Source organism: Narcine bancroftii, chromosome 5 (genome assembly GCF_036971445.1).
Source record: "Narcine bancroftii isolate sNarBan1 chromosome 5, sNarBan1.hap1, whole genome shotgun sequence".
Taxonomy (NCBI): domain Eukaryota; kingdom Metazoa; phylum Chordata; class Chondrichthyes; order Torpediniformes; family Narcinidae; genus Narcine; species Narcine bancroftii.
This window is the reverse complement of record NC_091473.1, coordinates 170408840-170431929: the sequence shown is the minus strand read 5'-3', so window position 1 is coordinate 170431929 and position 23090 is coordinate 170408840. Positions and strand designations below refer to the sequence as shown.

The following is a 23090-nucleotide window of genomic DNA, read 5'->3' as shown; positions in this document are numbered from 1 at the left end:
CCAAATGAATATGATGTTCCCCCTCCAACCAACTCTGCAACACAGGAAGGCTGTGTAAAAATGCTTCTTGTGTAAACAACCACATCGGGACACCTGGAGTTAAGTCTGCTGATTTTTTTCCCCCGGATAATTCACAAGTTTTTGGTTTTTCACCAAGATTCCAAATTGAAATATGTACACTGATATGCTGATCAAATTGCACAATGAATGGTAAATATTTTGTTGCTGAAGAATATGCAAGTCATTATTAGAATATTCTTAAACTCAATGTATTTAGTGTGGAAAATTTAAATTTAAATGATTTCATGTTATTGAAATCAAAGCTCAAAGAAAATTGTTTTGAGTACATTAAATTAAACTAAAATTTCTGTAATTTACATATTTTAAATGCACAAAATGAAAGTTGCAGTTTTGGATAACAATTGCTTTCACAAATGAGAGAAACCCACTGCACTAAACACCATTAAGGGAGTCCGGTTTTCCATATTTTCTTTGTTTAAAAAAAATTGTCATAAAGTTTTAATCCCATCTTTGAGCATTTGGTCTGTTGCCCAATAGTTTGTGGCTCTTCAAGAATACAGGACAATTCTTATTATCCAAAATCAGATTCACCAAAATCCTAATTCATCTGAAATCTTTTAAAAATTTAAGATAAATTAGGATATCTGAAACAAATCAGAAATCATTTATCCAAAAATTTTTCACAGCCAAACTAACTGGGGACCTCGGGCTGCTAGCGGCAGCACAGACCTCAGGCTCATGAGGCCTTGGTGGGGAGGTGGTGGTGATCAGCGGTAGCCAGTACTTTTTTTTGGTGAGAATGAAACATTATTTTAATGCTTGAAAAGCCTTCCCTTATTATTTGTTGCTGTTTAAACACTGGTACAAATGATTTTCTGTTGCCACTGGGCTGTTTTTTTAAAAAAAATGACCAGTTCTCCAAAAAAACGTTTATCTGACACAGGCTTGGTCCTGACTATTTTGGATAATTGGAATTGTTCTGCACATTCAAGATTCAAAACATGTAAAGGGGATTTTCCCTCATCTGTAATCTATTTCATCAAGACTTGACATTAAGGTTGAAAACATTAATATGTATTGCAACTTGCTTGGAACCAAGCACAACTTGAATGTCAATCCACTAGTTAATAATCTATTAATTATTGAAATGTACAAAGTCCTCAAAATATTCAAGTCAATCTTCTTACAACAAATCCACACTGACTAGTCTTGATTAACTAGTGCCTCTGAATGGATTCCAATAATTTATCCAACCCAGTCATTAAATTAACTGGCTTATCAGTATTCAGTTATTTACCTTCCTGCCTTTTAAATCAACAGTGCACATTGACAGCCCTCCAACTATCAGAACTCGTTCAATGGGAAGACTGAAAAATGCTTGATCAGGGCCTCTTAACGTCTACCCCTTGCTTCTTTTTCCAAAGGACCAAAACTCTGATAATTCTTGTTTTTCTATGAAAATTCCATTCAATATCTTCTCTTTTCCGAAGGCTGCAGTAAAAAAATTAACATACATTTGTTGCATACATATGTTACTGCTCCGGTCCTTTAGCTGCCTAATATATAATTAGCAGAACAACCTCAGATCCCTCTTGCATTTTCTTTTCCATGTCATTTGTTCACTTCCCTTTTAATTTCACTCCTATGCTGAGGATTTTTGTCTGATAAACCTCTTGGTATCTGACAAACTTCACCTGTAGTTGCATTCTTTGTATCTCCTTAAAGGCCTCCAGATTTTGCAGTCCTATCTTTATTTGTGGGGAGCACATTTACTCTGGACCCCTTCAATTTGTGCAAGACTAATGGGAATCTTTGAAAGAATACAACTTTCAATATCCAAGCTTCCTTCTTGAGACGTCCACAAAAACCAGGCTTCAGCTAGCTCAACGGTTTTGGGAGCTCTGGAGGCAAATCCACGGTCACTCAGCAACTCCAAAGGGACTCTCTTGTTTCTTTTCCTCCTACTGTTAGGGGCACCAGGCAATTCTCATGACAACTCTTTGTTTGCCTTATAGCCAACAACATGCATTTTTGAAGGGAACTTGAACCTTTAAATCACTCCATGTTCCTTGTAATATCAAGAAATGGCTGCGAGCCTTCAATACTGCAAAGTCTTGGGACCAAGTGACATCAAAATTTGGTACAAATGATATTCACTCTAGAAATAGTTCCAATTTTAACCTAAGTTACTCCAGTACAGTTACGATCTTCCCATATTGTGGAAAATTGCCAAGGCACATCCTTTTCATTAAAAGTAGGCCAAATCCAATCCAGTTAATAACAGCATAATCATTTCTTAGTTAAATAAATAGAAGGGTGTTGTCAATATTTTTTAATACTGCACCTGCACTCTCACAACCTGCTCACTGATGCTCATTGAGATTAAAAAGTATAAAACCATACTGGAGAAACTCAGCAGGTCAAGCAGTGTACTTGATATAGCAAAGATACATAACTAATGTTTTGGGGTAGATTCCTTCATCAAGGTATGGACAAAATGTAGGCAGGTGCCCAAACAAAATGCTGAAGGGGGTGGGTGGTGAGGAAACAGGGGAGGAGCACAGTCCCACAGGCAGGAGATAATAGAGGAGAGGGGGCACCCCAGACACCAGAAAACAAGGGGAGGAGGATGGCTCTGTGATTAGAGAGGGAAGGGGGTGTGGCATTTAAGAAGGGAGAGATGGGGAAAAGAGGAAGAATGGGGAGAAGGTGAGCAGAAACTGGAGAAGTCAAATATTAATGCCATTCAGTTGGAGAGTGCCCAAAATGTGTTGGTCCTCCAATTTATGGGTGGTCTTGGTTTGACAGTACAAGGCCACAGACAGACATGTCAGCATGGGATTGGGGTGGAGAATTTAAATCTGGGTAACTCCCATTTTCTCCAAAACCAATTACAATGCTCCAATTAATTTAAACTTTCTTGTATTCTATCTCTCCAGCTGCACATTTAACCACCTTGTCCAATTTTAATACACTCTGGTACATAGTACCAGGTGCAACTCAAACATTACCACCTTTTTGGTCCTGCTGTTCAATTCTTCAACTCCTTCAAATCTGACTGGAGGAGTTCACCCCTTTTCTAAGCATGACAGTGGTACTGACATTGAACTGGCTGTTCAACTAGCCCCTCCAGAACATTCTGCAAACACACAATGACATCAACGGTTCTGTTCAAGGAAGACAACATACTATATCCTGAAATTCAATCTCCCATCACATTTGCCTTTCTGTTCCCCTAACGACAGATTTTCCCACTGACATTCTTATTTTTCCTTCTTTCCTGTTCTGCTTGGGTACCGTCTCCTCAGCTCCATTCAAGCCTTCAAAGACCTTCCAAACTTCCTCCCTGTTTTCTCTTTATCATACAGTCACAAAATCTCTCTGTCAGTCAAGATACAGGATGACCATCTTCCTGAGCTCACTCACAAGACAGAGCCTTAAGAATGGGCTATGGTGAGAATAACTACTGCTCCATTTCCAAAACTCAAGAGTTGGAGCTCCACCAGATCCTAATATCCTACGTCTGTGGCATCTGCTATTTCCATGTGTATATCCATGCAATTGATTCTCCACGGTAAACTCATTTAACAGAAATAAAAGGCGTTTCCAATCAAAAGATCACTTTGCCTTCCTGTGATATTGCACTTCCTTTAATGAATCTCAACGTTTCATTTTTATTTTAAACCAGACCTTTATCCCTGTTGCCTCCTGCTCTCATATATAAACAAAAACTGCACCTCTCCCTCTTCGCACCAAATTCTTCCACTAAGCAAATACATATTATTTTGCAGTCCATCGAACCAAAGTCAATGGTAACAGCACATGATCAAAACTGTTCTGCATTTACATTAAATGTTACAAGACCAAAATCAGCGTATTGACAGCAATCACCAGGTATATATTTCTAGTTAACCACCAAGCCTATCTGGAAAATATAGTTGCAGACTGGTTTTCTGACTAAGATCAGAAAACAAAGTGACATTCATTTGGCCTTGAAGCCTTTGCTGGCAATCAATAAAAAATTTAAATATTGTTTTTGCCTTCATCTAATTTCTCCATTTCATTGCCCGAGGCAATCAGTTCAGATTAGTTCTTCAATTACATATGGTCAGAGGTTGGAATATTTTCAAACTGGACTTTTAGCAAAACAGATGGAGCTCGAGAACTGGCAAAAGAATTGACTAATATTCTGTTTTCATTCTCTGATCCAATATTTTCATGTATTCTTTCTCTGAGCTTCCAGCCTTATATGCAAATTCTGTGCCTCACCTCAAAACACCAACTCTCTGGTAGCAGATTCAGCTTTGTTTCTGACATATTCTAGAATGCTCACTCGAGCACTGTTGCACAAATTTACTTGCTCCTCTTGACTGAACATTTTTTTTTGCACCAAATAAAGCATTGCAGCCTTCGTTCTGTGCACAAATTCAGACCAAAACGGATCCAAATCTTCCTGCTTTTATAGAAGCATGCATCTTTGATATACCTGTACAACTATAAAAACAGGATGAAGGAAGTTTCACTTCCATCACTCAATGTTTCTTAAATACAGCCGTTTCCCAAGAATGTGTCACAAGGTAGAGTGCTGGCTCTTAGTGGAGCCACCTCAAAGTTCAGAATTATTGTGTCATCCATGCATAAACTGATCCACTCTCCTTCCTTCATCTCCATTTCATGATCCTCTAAATTCAACACTGAACCTGGCCTTGAACTCAGGTGTAGCAATGCCAGATGCTATAGAAGCAATAGTTTAATAGTTTGTACCTGCAATGAGACCTCTGTAGTTTTAACATTTGGTTCTTTAAAGCTCTCTGGTGTTACAAGTAACGGAGAAAATTTTGCAGCTAGTGAAGGTTTGCTGAGAGTATGGTGCTGCTGGTCATGCTGTGGTGCAAGTTTGAGTTTCTGAAGCAATTCATGACCTTGAGATCCAATATCTGAAGTACTTCTATCACCTGTAGCTCTCTGTGCAGGTGGGTTACTACCTGAAGATGAATTCTGATGACCACACGTTACTGCAGAGGAAAGTGGGCACATCATTAGTGGTGAAACAGTTTTGACTTCCTGTTGCAATCTCTGACCATGCCCATTGGTACTCATGGCAGAAACAGTCTGACTAGAAATAGGTTCAAAATGCAGGGAAGTATGAATGTGGGGGCTGGTGCAAATGTTGTACATACACTTTGTTTTATCAGATTTCTGGAGTGCAGCTGGTGTCATTAGTACTTTTGAGGTGGCTTCTTGGCAATTCAATCGATTAAAACTATTCTTGTTATTAAGACTCTCAGGGTTTCCTGGATGTTTTTCCGCTGAATGTTCATAAGCCAAGGGTTGCATTAAGCTCTGGTTTCTTAATTTAGTATCTTGCTGAGATGTCAACATTTCTTGATTCGACTTCGTCAATTGCTCTTTTGGAATTGGGGCTCCAAATAATTCCTCTACGGTCAAGTGTTTGGCACCTGAAAGAATAGTCTGGAAGATGAAATAAAAAAGGCAACGTTAAAATATTTGCTTGCATTGGTGGAGCACATTTTTTCCTTATTAAACATTGTGAAAATAAACATCAACGGGCTTAATATCCAAGCACAAAAACAAAGTTTACAAACTTCTTGCCTATCTATGTAACTTTTAAAATCCTACAACTCTCAAACTCTGGACTCACCTTATATTTAAATGACTTCACCATTTGCATTGATACCTTCCCAAGTCTTAGGTTTTGGACTTGCCTTTCAAAAACTGCCTGTCTTGAACATCTTCAGGTCCTAGGGTCAGGGACATTACTGATTGAGTTCATAGCATTATGGAGAGGGAGGGTGAGCAGCCAGATGTTATGGACCACGTGGGGACCAATAACATAGATAAGAATAGGGATGGGGTCATAAAGAGGGAATATAGGGAGTTAGGAAGGAAGTTAAAAAGCAGGACCTCAGGGGTGGTAATCTCAGGATTTCTGCCTGTGCCTCATGCCAGAGGGCAGGAATAGGAAGTTGTGGCAGATGAATGCATGGCTGAAGAGTTGATGTCAGAGGCAGATGTTCAGATTTGTGGATCATAGAGATTGGAATTGTAAACAATGTCTCCTCCTCACTGATCATCAAACAGGCATACCCCAAGGGTGTGTGCTTTTTCCACTGCTCTTCTTGTTATACTGTTACAGGCCCAGAGTACCCCAAAACCCAGCAGCAATAGAAATTCACCAGGACAAATGGTTACTTAAACAAAAGTTGCTTTGAATTATCTTTCAACATGAAAACAGGATCAAACTTCAACTTATTACTATTAACTTAACCTTACAACCCCCTTCTAATTCTAAGTGCACGTGTATGTAATGTGTACAAGTTCAGAAAAGTTCTTTGATTCACAGTCCAATCTCACTTCTCACTCCTTCAAGTTCACCTGTAGCAGACAATTCCTAAACTGTGCACAGAATTTAATATTTATTAATTTTCACCAAGTTCTGGTACTTAAATGATTACCGCTCAGGAAGGTTCTTTTGCTCTTTGGACACACACAAACTGATTCCCTCCGACCAGCCACTTCAGTGCCTTGCTGAAGAAACTTGCCCCATCAGGGTTTTCCAAATGATAACCTCTTCTTCTGCAGATCACCACAGAGTTCCTTTTGTTTCCCTTATTTTAGGTGAAACACTCTAGCCAGCCATTTCCTCTTGTAGGGATCACAAGGGTTTTCAACAGGCTCAACTCAGAACTCACAACCAGTCTTCAAAACGGGGTTCAACAAGCTACCAGCTTGCCATGTTTGCTCTCTCTCAGAGAGAGCCTGTTTAGTCTCTCCTCTCTCTCTGCTTACTAAACCACATGTCCTTTTAGAACAGCCAAATGCAACCAGACAGATTGCGGCACCGGACCCAAACTTCTGAGTCTGTTCATCTGTTGCTTTCAAAACAAAGATCCATTACTCCACAGCATGTCCAATCAACACCTACTTGTGAAGTCTCTGTAGGTAAAGGCACCCAGAGCCTTGGCTGCCTGGCTTGATCAGAGCTCTGGCATTTTAAATGAAATCTGTTTTGTGAAGTGTTTGTTTGTGACCTACACTACACCCACAATCTATCTCCTTCAAAAACATATCTATATACAATACAAAATATAATACAATCTGTCACAATACACCCATGACTATGTGGCCAGGCACAGTTCCAATGCCATCTACAAGTTTGCCGATGACACCACAGATGTTGGCAGAATCACCTATGGCAATGAGGAAGTGTACAGGAGGGAGATAGATCAGCTCGTTGAATGGTGTAACAACATCATTGTGCTCAACGTCAGCAAAACCAAGGAGTCAGGGGAACACAATCCAGTCCTCATCAAGGGTGTAGAACTTCAAATTTTTGGGTGTCAACATCTCCGAGGATCTGTCTGGAGCCTCCACATTGATGCAATCACAAAGGTGGCTCACCAGCGGCTATACTTTGTGAGGTGTCTAAGAAGGTTCAGTATGTCTCTGAAGACTCTCAAAATTCTACAGGTGTACCGTGGAGAGCATTCTGGCTATTTGCATCACTGCCTGGTATGGAGGCACCAACTCTCGGGCCAAGAATAAATTCCAGAGGGTTGTCTGGTACTTAAATGATTACCGCTCAGGTAATCACAGGCGACATCACAGGCACCAGACTTCACTCCATCGAGGACATCGACATGAGGCGTTGTCTTAAAAAAAGCAGCCTCTCTCCTCAAATACCCCCAGCGTCCATGCCATGCTCTCTTCATTCTGTTACCATTTGGTAAAAGGTACAGGAGCCTAAAGATGAGCACTCAGCGGCACAAGGACAGCTTCTTCCCCAATGCCACCAGATTCCTGAATAATAAATGAACCATAGACACAGCCTTAGTTTTATACACTATTATTGTAATTATTATTTTTTTATACTAGGTTATAATATGAATGTTTGCTCTACGATGCTGCTGCAAAACACCTAATTTCATGACTTGTTCGTGACAATAAATCCTGATTCTGATCACTTCTGAAGACAAAAAGGACAGGCTGCACCTGTGCTCGAGGGGGCAGGGCAATATCCTGGAGGGTAGATTTGCTAGAGTTGTTGGAGAGGGTTTAAACTAGTTTGGCAGGGGGGTGGGAATCAGAATGTGAGGGTAGAGATTAGGGTAGCAGGATAACAGCAAGATGCTATGTGCTCTGAGTTGGTGAGGAAGGACAGGCAGGGGAAAAATATAAAGGTAGCCAGTTAGATGGTTTGAAATGTGTCTATTTCAACACTAGGAGTATGAAGAATAAAGAGGGATGAAGTTCAAGCATGGATCAGTACAAGAAACTACATGTTGTGGCTGTTCCTGAAACTTGGCTGGAGGAAGGGTAAGATTGCTGATACAGGTACCCGTGTTTAGGTGTTTTAAAAGGAATAGGATGGGAGGTAGAAAGGGGGGGGGGGGGGAAGGAGGAAAAGAGTAGCATGACTAGTCGGGGATAGTATCACAGCTATGGAAAGAGAAGACGCTGCAGAGGGAGAGTCGACTGAGTTGGTGTAGGTGGAAGTCAGAAATAGGAAGGGAGCTATCACTGTGCTTGGAGTTGTCTTTTTGGCCCCAAATAGCCCTTGGGATACCGAGGAGCAGATAAGTAGGTAGATTTGGCATGGCGTGGGAAATACTGGGTTGTAGTTATGGGTGATTTCAACTTCCATAATAATGACTGGTACCTACTGACTGCAAGAGGGATAGACAGGGCTGAATTTGTCAGGTGTGTACAAGAAGGATTTCTGAGGCCATATAGGATTTGGTTCTGGGGAATGAACCTGATCAGGCCGGGCAGCATTTTGGTGAGAGTGACCACGTCTCCCTTAGCTTCAACTTAGCGATGGAAAAGGATAAAAACAGTCAAATTTGGAAAGTGCTTAACTGGCAAAGGGCCAATTATGAAGGGATGAGGCAGAACTAGTAAGAATAAATTGGAAACAGATGTTTAAGGGTGAAAGCACAGGAGTCATGTGGAGGACGCTTAGGGACCACAGGGTTCAAGATAAATTTATCGCACTGGGTTAAGAAAAAGATGGCAGGAAAAGGGAACCGTGGCTGACAAAACAGGTCAAACAACAAGTCAAATGGAAAAAGGAAGCACGTTAGATATAGGAAGCAGGAAACAGGAAGGGCTCATGAGAAGAAATATGGTAACCAGGAAGGAGCTTAAGAAAGGACTTAAGACAGCTCAAAGGGGGCATGAGAAAGCCTTGGCATGTAGAAACATAGAAAATAGGTGCAGGAGTAGGCCATTTAGCCTTTCAAGCCTACACTGCCATTCAATATGATCATGGCTGATCAGTACCCAGTTCCTGCCTTCTCCCCATACCCCTTGATCCCCTTAGCCACAAGGGCCAAATCTAACCTACTTTAAAAATATTGACAAGGAACCAGCCTCAACTTCTTCCTGTGGCAAAGAATTCCACTGATCCACCACTCTGAGAAAATAAATTTTTCCTCATCTCAGTCCTAAAAAACTTCCCCCTCATCCTTAAACTGTGACCCCTGGTTCTGGTTTTTCCCAGCATTGGGAACAACCTTCCTGAGTCTAGTCTGTCTAAACCCTGAAGAATTCTGTAAGATCCCCCCCCTCAATCTTCTAAATTCCAGAGAATACAAGCCTAGTCTATTCAACTTTTCTTCATATGCAAGTCCTTCCATTCCTGGTATCAGCCTAGTGAACCTTCTCTGCACCCCCTTCATCGCGAGGATGTCCTTCCTCAGATAAGGCGACCAAAACTGCACGCAGTTCTCCAGGTATGGTCTCACCAAGGCCCTGTACAGCTGCAGCAGGATCTCCCTACTCCTGGACTCAAATCCTCTCACTATGAACGCCAACATACCATTCACCCTCCTCACCGCCTGCCGCACCTGCACGCCCACTTTCAACGACTGATGCACAGCAACACCCAAGTCTCTCTGCATCTCCCCTTTTCCTAAACAGATACCATTTAAATAATAATCCTCTTTCCTGTTCTTGCCTCCGAAGTGGATAACCTCTCATTTATCCACATTATATTGCATTTGCCGCGTCCTGGCCCACTCACCTAACTTGTCCAAATCACTCTGCACCCTCCTAGCATCCGCTGCACAGCTTGCCCCGCTACTCAACTTTGTGTCATCTACAAATTTTGAGATAATGCTATCTATTCCCATATCTAAGTCGTTGATATATATTGTAAACAACTGCGGCCCCAGCACTGAGCCCTGCGGAACCCCACTAGTCACTGGTTGCCATTCTGAAAAGAACCCATTTATTCCTACTCTTTGCTTCCTGTCCATCAACCAATTCTCTATCCACCTTATTACCATACCTCCTATACCGTGTTTTTCAAGTTTGTATGCTAGTCTTCTGTGCGGAACCTTATCAAATATACTACATCCACTGAGTCCCCCCATCCACTCTACTGGTTACATCTCAAAAAACTATTAGATTCATCAGACATGATTTTCCCTTCACAAAACCATGCTGACTCCGTCCGACGATAACACTACTTTCCAAATGTACTGCGATTGCATCTTTAATAACTGATTATAGCACCTTCCCTACTACCGATGTCAGGCTAAGTGGTCTGTAGTTTCCCGACTTTTCTCTCCCTCCCTTCTTAAAATTAAGGAGAACTCAAGGCCTTTCAATGCAGATGTGAAGAACAGAAGGGTGATGAGAATGAAGGTGGGGCCACTAAAGGATAAGGGAGGCAACATGTGCCTGGAGAAAAAGGAAGTTGGGGAGGTCCTAAATGAATACTTTGCATCAAAGAAAAGGACTTTGATCACGGTGAGGCTGAAATTGAACAGGCCTGTGTACTGGACCATGTGGAGATTAAGGAAGCAGAAGTATTGGATCTACTTAAAAACATCAACATTGATAAATCTCTGGGGTCGGACATGATATACCCCAGGCTGCTGTGGGAAGTGAGAGAAGAGATAGCTGGGGCTATGATCTTTGAATCCTTTTTGGCTGCAGGAGTGGTCCTAGAGGATTGGAGAATGGCAAATGTAGTCCCCTTGTTTAAAAAAGGTAATAGGGAGAATCCTGGGAATTATAGACCTGTGAGTCTTACATCAATGGTGTGTACACTAATGGAGAGGCTTCTTAAGGACAGGATCTGAGGATTTGGAGAAGTACTGTCTAATTAAGGGTAGTCAGCATGGCTTTGTGAAGGGAAGGTCATGCCTCACAAGCCTAATTGAGTTTTTTTTTATAAAAGGAGGTAATTGATGAGGGTAGGGTAGTAGATGTACTCTACATGGACTTTAGCAAAGAATTTGACAAGGTCCCCCATGAGAAACTCATGAGTCACAGGATCAGCAGAAAATTAGCAATGTGGATACAAAATTGGCTTGTACAAAGAAAGCAGAGAGTAGTAGTGGATGGAAAGTATTCTGCCTGGAGGTCAGTGACTAGTGGAGTGCTGCAGAGATCTGTTCTGGGACCCCTGCTCTCTGTGATGTTTAGAAATTACCTGAATGAAGAAGTGGAAGGATGGGTCAGTAAGTTTGTGGATGACACAAAGGTTGGAGGAGTTGTGGATGGAGTTGAAGGTTGTCGAAGATTATAAGATGATATAGACAGGATTCAGAGTTGGGCATAAAAGCGGCAGATGGATTTCAATTCAGTTAAGTGTGAGGTGATGCATTTTGGAAGGACAAACCAGAAGGCTGAGTACAGAGTTAATGGTTGGTTACTTAAGAGTGTGGATGAACAAAGGGACCTTTGCTGCAAATCCATACATCCATCAAGGTCACTGCAAAGGTTGATAAGATCGTGAAGGCCTCTGGGATGCTTGGATTCATTTAGAAGTAGATTGAATTCTGGTGTAGAGAGGTCATGTTCCAAATCTTTGCTAAGACCACACTTAAGTTTATTTCTGGTTACCTCATTAAATGAAGGATGTGGAAGCTATAGAGAGGGGGCAGAGGAGATTTACCAGGATGTTGCCTGGATTGGGAAACAAGTCTTATGAGGCAATGTTAGCAGAGAGGGGACTTTTCACTTTGGTGAGTTGAAGGATGAGAAGATAGAGGTCAACAAGATTATGAGAGGCATAGATAGGGTGGACAGCCAGTACTTGTTTCCAAGGGCAGGAACAGCAAACACCAGAGGATTTATGTGCAAAGTTAAGGAAGTAAAGTTTATGGGAGAAATCAGGGCTAAGTTAAAAAAAAAATTAAACACAGAGTTGTGGGTGCCTGGAATGCCTTGCTGGGGATGCTGGTTGGAGCATTTAAGACAGACACATGGATGAAAGATAAATGGAGGGTTCTGGGGTAGGGAGGGTTTTGTACATTTTTTTAAAAAGAAAGGGTGTATGGGTCATCACAACATTAAGGGCTGAAAGGCCTGTATCATTCTATGCTCTACATTTAATTGTTATCTCCTTGACTTGCCTGATATTGCCTTATGTGGTTCTTTTAAATATTGTTTGACATTTCTCCAGTGAACCATTTTAGGCATTAAAATTATATCATCCAAATAGTTAGAATTAAATATAGTCCATCTACCTTGTGATGGTGTGCTGAAGAGATACATTCATCTATTGGTATTTTCATTACAAGCCCTGCAGTGGTGTGTATGCCTGGAGAACTTGATAAAATACTTGAATCACCAAACTGACATGTCTGAAAAGAAAAAGATGAAAGTTTATATTTAATTACCAAATTTATTTTTATGAAATGAAGTACAGTACCACAGGAAAACCAACAGTCCCACCATAAAAATATAAAATACAAATAACACTGGACAACAAAGACTTTGCTTCCGAGAACTTTCCTGCATTTTATGGATTTTAGGCAGTTAATCACCAAAAAACCTTAAAATTTTCCTACCTCATACCCTTTTATAGATATGACAGGAAATCACAAAAATAGGTCAAGTCTACTTCATGCAAAAAAAATCATGAAGTGCACAAGGTTATCAAAAATTTAATCTCTGCATCCTGATGATCTTCGTGCAGTCAGTGACTAACATGGTGAAAGGTTTCACCAGGATGTTGTAAGCATGAAAAAGCAGGATGACGGTAACTGAAACCCATCAATGCCGACCGACTATTGTTGGACACTAACTTAAGAGGCATCAGATGCTGAGTACGAACAAAAATCAGTGACAAAACATTTTTAGGTCAGTTGAACTGATGCCATGTTTCAGCATCATTATGCAATTAAACATGCTGAATTCAATAAAAATTAATTTATTGTTCCTCCAACTTCCTACGTGATCCAGCGAATCTGAAATTATCTTTGTGTTCAGCTTGAAGTTGTCTATTATAATCCCCAAATTTTTTTCAGGAAGCAAACCTTTTGAAAAAAAATGTGTTGTCTCGAGCACATGAAATAGGAGCAGAAGTTGAACATCTGGCCCAGCATGCCTGCTTTGCCATTCATTTAGATCAGTGATTCCCAAAGTGGGGAGTGCTGCACCCCCCACCCCGTGGGCAGTGGAAAAGTCCAAGTGGGCGGTCAGAACCTTCACCTTTGTTATATTCATTCTGCTGCAAAGTTTAATGAAGAAGCCAGTGCAGTAATTTTCTGGCTTTGCAGTCTCTGGAAGGGCCACCAGTTGCTGTGGCCAGACTCTGGGTGGCAGTAGAGAGCAAATTAACAGTGACAAGGCATTCATGCGAGAGCTGGACTTGGTGGCTGCCATGTCTTACTAGTGTCACTACCCCCCCCCCCCCCCCCCCCCATCAGCAGTGCCACCACCACCCACCCCACCACCCTGCCCACTTAGCGTGCCACCCCCTCCTCGCTCAGCACCGTTGCATGGGGGAGGGTTTGGGGACCACTGATTTAGATTATGGCCAGGCTGGCTGTGGACTCAGCTCCATCTATTTCCCTTCCTCCCCCATGCCCCATGCCCCCCCCCCTCCACCCCAATAACATTACCACTGTGCAAAAACAATTCTTAAACAGATGAAACTGCAACCTGGACCAATCTCAATTCCAATGCTTCTATCTTTCAATGCACACAGCTACCTGTAAATGACAAGTAAACAATTTTCTCTTCCAAGTTAAGGCCATACATACCAATTTATTTTTAACTTCAGCAATCACTCAATCCAAATAAGGTTTTATGTCTGATGTAGGTAAAATATTCAACTGCAGCCAACTTGCTAAAGAACAGAAAACATTCAATCCTTCTCACCAAGATATTTTAACAATTCTATAATCTAAAAAAAACTGCCATGGTTGGGTTGATGGAAAGGTGGCATACTGTTTGAGGTAAATAGAGTTCTTAACAATTCACAATATAAACCATAAATTCCTCAGACCAACATTAAAAAATATCATTACATTCTAGCGATATTCTGTGATCTCCCCTCCTGTCGTATTTGTAAGGTGTAGGAACATTCACTTCATGACAAATAGTTTGGACACCAGAAGCCTTCAAAAATGCAGTTTGAAAATCTATTTGAATGGTGCTTACAATTTAAATGTGTTGAAAAGTATTTATATTTGGTTTGAGATTCTGTGAAAGATTTCCTTCAAACACAAATAACCGGAATTGCAAAGTTAGTGTTTAATCACCATTCTTACCTGTTCATACTCTTCTTTGGCTTTGCTTAGCATGTCCAGGATATCAATAGTATTTTCTTCATCATATCCATTGGTTTTATTTGGTGATGCTCTCCCTGGGGGTTCCTGGATTCTCTGAGCCTCCATTTGTACCACCCTAGCAGCACAAGTATTAAGCAATTAATTAACAAAGTCAGGAAGCAAATTCCATTACTTTAATCAGATCTGATAGCCCGAAATTATCCCTTGTCAGTGTTTTGTAGTTTACATCTTAGCATACAAGTAGTCATTGGATTTTAACAGAGCAAGAAGCCCTTTATCCCAATTTTCCATGCCAAGTTGTCGATCCAAGCCAATTCTATTTCCCTGCAGTCAGCCCAGATCCTGCTAATCCTTGTCTATACATGCCGCTGCCTAAATGTTCATCAACTGCTGTTATTGTATACCCCTCTACTACTTCTGCTGACAGCTCAATCCACATATCTACCACCCTCTGAAAAAAAGGGGTGCCTCAGGTCTCTGAAATCGTTCCCCTCACACTTTAAGTCTACACCTTCTTGTTTTGATTCCCTACTTTGGGAAAAATATGATGTCTTTATACCTTAGATATTCCTCTCATTATTCTATTTACTACTTAAAGTCCCCTTCTGCCTGGAACATAGAAGGCTGAAAAAAAAATCACTGTCCATCTAGTTTAATCTTACAAGTAAAGCCTCTCAGTTCTGGCAGCATCCTTGCAATCTTTTTTGCACCCTTTTCACCTTTTCCATAGCTGGACATCTAAAACTGCAGTCAATATTCCAAACATCGTCTAACAACTTGAACAGTTTTAACTTGACGTCCAGCTCTTATACTCAATATCCTAAGCATGCCTTCTACACCAGCCTGTTTACTTGTGATGTCACTTTCAGGTACCTATGTTCTTGCACCCTTTGGTCTACCACTTCCCTGGCCACATATTCCAGGACCCTCCATTCTCAAAAAATACCTCAAATGTCTCCCTCACCTCAAAACCATGCCTTCTATTGTTTGACATTTCCACCTTGAGTTAAGGATTGATTACTTTATCTATTCCTCTTTTACAGTACCAGAAGCTAAACTTGCAACTATTTTGCCCGAATCATACTTATTCTGAAATCAACAACTTCATCTTACCATCTTTTAATTCTACCTTTTTCCAAAAACCCTTCCTTGATTTTTTTGGCACTTTATGTTCCATTTATCTTCTCCACTACATGTAAAGCACTCCAAACTTTTACTGATCAGGGCTGTAAAAAATAGATCAACTCTATGCTGATGCCCACTACAAATATTGAGACACAAAGATTGCCATCTGAACAAAGAAAGAGGGCTCCCAGACTGAAGAAAATGGAGTCCCAAAGGAATCTTCAAAAATCAACATTTTTTCAGATTGCCATTTACAGAATACAGGTAGTAACAGACCACTGGATTTTTATTTTTAAAACTAACTTCAAACCTCCAGAATGTTTTTATGCATTACACAGCTTTTGAATGCAATATTTTCACAGCTGAGGTAAAAATCTGCATTGCCTCAAAAAGTATAATAATATTTCAGTGAGTTACACCAGTATAGAAATGTTCAACAATCCACAACCACTTGCTTTACATCGATGACTGGACAAACTTTTCATCCCCAGAGAAAATTCCAGAGAAATTAGTATTGTCAAGAACTTTTACCATTTGAGCATTAACGGTAGTTGACCGTTTGCAACCATTGTACAAATTAGTATCTTTTTTCAAAGTCATTTATTGAATTCTGCATCTGAATTCTTAATATTTCAGAACAGCATGTTAAACAAGTAGTGGTGAATTTTTGTACTTTCATTCTCAATAATGCAGCATCTGAAGCAGAACCAAATAATGATAAAACAAATCGAGACAGTTTTCACATTTAATTAATACAATAATAGAAATATTCTTCCCCACGAATTCCTGAGGAAAATAGCCAAAGGGACTGCTGACCTTCCCTGGCTGAACATTGCAACAGCTGCCACAAGAGCAGGTGTACCACCATGACTCTGCACTTTAAATAGCTCATTCCATCATAGCCTTGTATGAATCTAAGAATACATCGAAACTCATGTTTCTCATCTGCAAATGGGCATAAAAGTCCCCAAAGAAAAAGAAATGTGCTCTTTAGTTCTTCCCTCCCCCACCCCCACCCAATGGTTTCCATGCAAATTGCAGACACATTGGTAATGATTTAGTCATCTTGCCATAATGCAAACTAAATTGCTTCCTTTTTGACAGAAATCACAGAGCAATGGTGCACAAATCAGGATTTCATGAAAACACAAGATCCGTATTGCATCATGTGTCAGCTGGAATTTAAATGTGCAGTTATTTAATCACTGCAGAATTAAGTTAGACCCACTTATGGGTTGTCTTACACTTGCTGTGGAATAGATCCATTCAATCCATTTTGCCAATGAAGTGGAGTTCGAATATTTAATTTACCTTGAAGAATACGAAAATAACTAAATAGGCGAGCACCACAGATTGTAAGAACACAAAATATAGGAGCAGGAAGAGGCCGTCTGGCCTGCCACTTAATAAAATCAGGGCTAATCTGGCTCCACCTACCGTCTCCACCTATAAAATGAAGGTGGGAGAAGAACAAAGTAAGGGCATATAATTCAATGGATTTCAATACAGTAATTATGCAAGCATTTAGATTTGCACTTGGACCTCCTGAGGTGTTTCAACTTTGCAATATTCAAACACAAGAAAATGTTACCTAGTTTAAGAATGAAATTTAAAGCAAACTACTTTTATTACATCTGTTGGTTGATTTAGCAACAAGCAAATTTCAGTTCTTACTTTGACATCAGTTCTGCAATTCGTTGACAGTCATTCTTGACATAAAACCAGATGCTGTAAACTGACACTATTAAAAAAAAAATCAAAAGTCAGTTTTCTCCCATGACAAGTTTCTCAAAACATTCCATTATCAATGGCAGCACCGTATAACTGCAAGCTATTCTTTTTCATGAGACAAATAGCACAAAACACTGTCGTCGTCATCATTCAGCCGTCAATGCTTCTTTGCACTGAACCAAACAACGTTAACATAATGCTGGGCCAGTGTGTCATTTTACACAGCAAGCCGGCATTCTGGGAGCAAAATAGGAGCGACTTGTAACACAAAAGTGTCGGCGTCTAGTATGATGTATAACATACTGTTATACGTATTAATATATTGTATGCCATCTTTTTTTCCCCCAAAAATGGCTCAAAAATATCCCTGGGTCTTGAATGCGAAGTTGAAATGAGAGTGATAATGGTAAGTAATGCCCATGCTGGGTGGCTCACAAACATCACCTCCATCATTGGTGACGAGCAGTGGGTGGGGAGAAAAGTGGTGGGACCAGTGTGGAAGCTGGAGGCAGCTGTCAGGAGACAGCTCACCTTGGAGAGAAGGGCCGCGGGACCAGCTCAGGGACTGTCAGTGGGCTGCCAGGAGACAGCGGGACCAGCGCAGAGACTGACAGGAGGCTGGTGGGAATGAGCCAAGCAGCAGGACCAGTACAGGGACCAATAGTGGGCCACTGAGAGAGAGCGCGAGAGCGAGCAAGAGAGAAGCAGCAGGACCAGCGCAGGGACCGACAGTTGCAGTTTCTTTTTAAAAAATGTTTTCTGCTATAGCTAAGCTGCTTTTGTTCTGTCTTGTAAATTACAGCTGTATTATTATCATCAAAAAGATTTTTCCTGTTATCCTAGTTGCATGTTTTGTCCAAGTTTTAAATGCTTTCTCGCAAATACACTGAAAAATCTTTCCTTCATATTCCCCGCTGAAATAAGGTGGGAGGTCTTGTATGCCATCAAATACAGTGCACATACACATCCTTTCCCAACTTGTTCCAGGCTTGTCCTTTTTACACAGACATTGATTCGGCACTGTGACTACTTCCGCTGCAGGCTTCAAGGTGGGACACCCCCGGCCCCCATTTCATATTTGTACCTTTTACACAGAAGGCAAGGCACAACCTAGGTACAATATTCCCACCTTGAAGTGGCTGTGTAAAAAGGGCTATACAGATTTGCATCAGGTATTTATTGCAATGAATTACAGATAAATCTTCCAGAAGGATTTGAATTTCTCCAGTTGCTTTAAAGCTCAAAGCAAGACCAGCAGCTGAAAAAGGCAAAGGATTAATTTATATGCATAATTTAATTTGTGGTTAATATGCCATGGAGTAAAGAAAATAAAAATCAAAGAATCATTGGATCATAAAAGGGAAAAAGTTTTAAACTCTTATTGGACAGTAACTCGTATCCAAAACAGTAACAGTAACTCGTATCCAAAAACGAGACAACTTTGGAAACAATTCAATTCAGGTAGCATCTGCAGAAGAAAATGTCAAAATTTCCACGGTTGTATGTGATGTCATGTATGTACTCTGACAATAAATCTGAATCATCTGCCCTGTGTGGGCCACCCAGACAACAACAAGGACGGTTTCATGGTTTCAGATTTATTGCCAGAGTATCTGCATGACATCACATACAACCCTGAGATTCTTTTTCCTGCAGGCGCGGCAGAATTACCACATGTACACGTAAACAAATGACCGTGGAAAACAGATGAGAAAAAAAAACAATAAAGTACAAAAGGAGGAGTTCTTAAATGAGCCTTGATTGAATTTGTTGTTGAGGAGTCTGATAGTGGAGGGGTAGCAGTTGTTCCTGAACCTGGTGGTGCAAGTCTGTGACTCTTTCCTGATGTCACATCGAGAACAGAGCGCGTGCTGGGTGGTGTAGATTCTTGATGATTGCTGCTGCTCTCCAATGGCAGTGTTCCCTGTAGATGTTCTTGATGGTGGAAATGGATTTGGCTATGATGTCCTGGACTTTGTCCACTACCTTTTGGCTGAGCATTAAAGATTTGGAGGGCTTTATGCTCAGGAGTATTGGAGTCCCCATACCAGACCTTGATGCAGCTGGTCAGCACACTTCCCACCACACATCTGTAGAAATTTGCCTGGGTTTCTGGTGTCATACCAAGCCTCTGCAAACTCTTGAGGAAGTAGAGGCGGTAATGTACTTTCTTCACGATGTCATTAGTGAGTTGGGTCCAGGAGAGATCCTCCAACATAGTGATTCAACAATCAGGTCCTTAGTTTTGGTGACATTGAGTGCAAGGTTGTTGTTGGTGCACCATTCAGCCAAGTTTTCCATCTCCGTCCTGTTTGCTGACTCATTCCCTTCCTTTACACAACCCACTACTGTGGTATCATCAGCAAATTTGTAGATGGTGTTACTGTCGTTCCGAGTTACATACAGTCGTAGGTGTAAAGTGAGTAGGGCAGGGGGCCAAGAACAGCCCTGTGGTGCTCCGGTACTGATGAAGATTGTGGAGAAGTTCTTACCAATTCTCACTAATTGTGGTCCGGAGGTGAGGAAATCCATGATCTACTTACACAGTGGGGTGTTAACTCTTAGGTCTTGGAGTTTGCTGATTAGTTTTGAGGGGATGATGGTGTGAGATGCTAAACTGTAGTCCTGATCTAGGCATCTTTGCTGTGCAGGTGTTCCAGGGCTTTGTGTGGAGGCAGCCAGTTGGCATCCTGTTACTATGATAAGCAGATCTGCCTCATCACCAGCCTTTCAAAACACTTCATCACTGTTGATGTAAGTGCTACTGGTCGATAGTCATTCAGGCAGGTTACTGCACACTTTTTGATCACCGGTATGATTGACACCTGTTTAAAACAGGTGGTTACTACACCCTGCTGGAGTGAGATAATGAAGATATCTGTGAATACCTTGGTAAGTTGGTCAGCAGAAATCTTTAATGCTCAGCCAAGTACTCCATCCAGGCCAGATGCTTTCCTTGTATTCACTCTCCTGAAGGCAGCAGCAGGTCATCCTCAAATACGGACAGGATGGGATCATAAGGGGACATGGGGTGCTGAGGGGTGGTTCTATGCTGTTACTATCGTCAAATTGGGCACGGAAGGCATTGAATTCCTCTGGCAGAGAAGCTTTGGCGTCTTCTACTTTACTGGATTTGGTTTGTAACAGGTTATGGCATTTATGCCCTGCTACATCTATCGAGTGTCCCTCGTTGTTTCCATTTTCATCTGGAATCTCTTCACTCAAGAGATATCTTTTCGCAGGTCATACCTGCTCCTGCTGTCCTGATCTGGGATCTCCGGACTTAAGTGCCTGCGATCTGGCTCTCATTGTTCATCCTGGGCTTCTGGTTGGGGAAAACCCTGAATGATTTGGTGGGGATATATTCATCCACAGCGGTTTTGTTCTAAATGATGCCATAATTGTGTTAGCTCCAGGAAAGATCCTCCGAGATAGTGACTCCCAAGCACCTAGTTTGCTACCTCTGATCACTGGATCATACACATCTGGTTTTTCTTCCTGAAGGCAACAATCAACTTCTTGGTTTGGGTTGATTGCAGTAGCACTGAGATGTGCCAGGGTATGAATTTGCCCTTTAGTTGTACTGTCCATCTTTGGACAGCATCCCCGACACAATACTGCTGAGTTGTACCTTTTCAAGAACTTGAAGAATCTGTTGAAAGCAACGTTGCTGTTATTGGTCCAGAAGGAAATCATCAGCTTATTATTGGTGCTCCACTCAACTAAGTTTTAATTTCCCTCCTATCTGCTGACTCATCGCCTTTTTAAAAAAATATACAACCCCCTACCGTGGTATCATCGGCAAACTCGTAAATGGTGTTGCTGTCCTTCTGAGGCACACAGTTGTAGATGTAAAGCAAGTAGAGCAAGGAGGGCTAAGAACACAGCCCTGTGGTGAGAGATCCTCACTGATTGTGGGGTTACTCGATAAGTAGCAAGAAGGCAAGGAAAAAGGTTAAAAATAAAATAAAACTGCCAAACTTCTGCAATATAAAAACATCAATTTGAATGGACCAATAAGCTATTGCACAAGCTACATTTAAAATAGTATACAAACTAGGTTATCATAGGAGAACATGGCCACATTTGAACTCATTAGATTTACAAGAAACACTTTGCTATACTTTCAATTAAACAGGACTAGCACATTTTGTTCCCAGCTATATTGATGGGTTATCATTTGTTCTAAATACATCACTGAAAAGTGCATTTGAATTTAAAGTCGTATCAATTGTCATTGACACTATCTTGATGTATATTAAATATTAAAATGACTTGATTTAATTGGCCTTTTTTTTCCTTGCAAATAATTCACAAGATTAGAATGCACTTTAATCAAATCCTGATAACCACCTGAACAATGCCACAGAATAATCATATCCAATTAAATCAAAATTTAAATCTGTATGGCTATGCACTGAAAATGTACATGCTAAACTTTCACCTGCATATTAAAGTTACTTAATTTGAAGTTTCCATTAGCAAACAAATTACATATTCTATTTGATTTATTTTGCATGATTACAAACACAATTTAAAATAAAATGTTTTAAAACTGATATTCATGGGAATCATATGCTCTGATATTTCATTTTAAGAAGGGAAAAATAAAACATTTTGACTTGAATTGTTCACAAAATTCTTAAAAAGGTACAACTTGCCAGTCTTGTGTCAGGGGGATATTGACCGAAGATATACAGCAGAACATAGTGCTACTACAATCAGATCGTTGTTTTTTTTTTAAAAATAAAGTCTTCTGAAGACTAGATAAAAATGTAATTTGAAATGGCAGTTCTTTATTCTGTAGTATTGAATTGGGTTGAATTAAACAACAGAGCCCAGATATTACAGGGGAAGAGAAAAAGATAATACATTCTCTTAGCAATTTGTGCCTCTCAAGTCATGTCTTTTACTCAAGTTCTCGCTATTAATGGTTAGAATCAGTATGGCTGACATTCTTTCCTCTTCGTTGGAGAGCACAATATGTTATTTGAATAACAACTGTTGAAAAAATACTGCTAAATCCATGGGTTTTTAGAAGATAATTGAATAATTTTAACTGCATTGCACATGTATTCAGAGGTACAGCAGTTTGATCTCATTAACATTTACTAACTTACAGATACACACAAGGGACAAAGATTATTTATTCAAACAGAGAAATCAAAATGTCATCATGGCAATGGAGCATAAATTGAAGTGACTAAAGCAAATTAAAGAAATGGTAACCGTGAAATCGCTGGATTTTTGTAAATCCTATTTGGTTTTCTGATTTTTAAAACTTGGTACTAAAGGACCAATATGAGATTTTTAGCATACCAAGAATTTTTAATCAAGCACATCTCAGAGGTACACAATTTATTCTTGGTATCAAACAAGTGCAAGTATTCCATTTATATTTCATCTTAATATTAATTTATCATTGGACATCAGAATTGATTAAATCAATGTTGCACAAGTTTGATGCAATCCACTTCCATCCACATGTTTGAAAATCATTATTGGACAAGATCAATCAATTATTTAAAACAATTTTAAAAATGCATCCCAAATTACTGACCATCAGTAAAACATTGGTTGTCATTTGCAACTTTAGCTAATAAATATCAATGCTCTGTTGTACTGCATTCTGCATTGTGCTAAATTTATCTGATTTCC

At 40.4% G+C, this 23090-nt stretch overlaps 1 protein-coding gene across 9 annotated transcripts in view; it reads right to left on the bottom strand.

The window, feature by feature from the left end:
• The window catches only part of dcp1a (decapping mRNA 1A), a 147266-nt gene that overhangs the window by 8003 nt on the left and 116173 nt on the right, over positions 1-23090 (bottom strand). For 7 of the 9 annotated variants that reach the window (XM_069939730.1, XM_069939732.1, XM_069939729.1 and 4 more), the window contains 4 exons: positions 17376-17442; positions 14556-14691; positions 12525-12641; positions 4786-5493 (listed from right to left, as the gene is read on the bottom strand). In XM_069939730.1, the coding sequence (XP_069795831.1) occupies positions 4786-5493; positions 12525-12641; positions 14556-14691; positions 17376-17442 (1028 nt within the window). Of the gene's footprint in view, positions 1-1362; positions 1513-4785; positions 5494-12524; positions 12642-14555; positions 14692-17375; positions 17443-23090 lie in introns of those variants that run through there. The other 2 variants (XM_069939731.1, XM_069939733.1) reach the window with 2 other exon arrangements.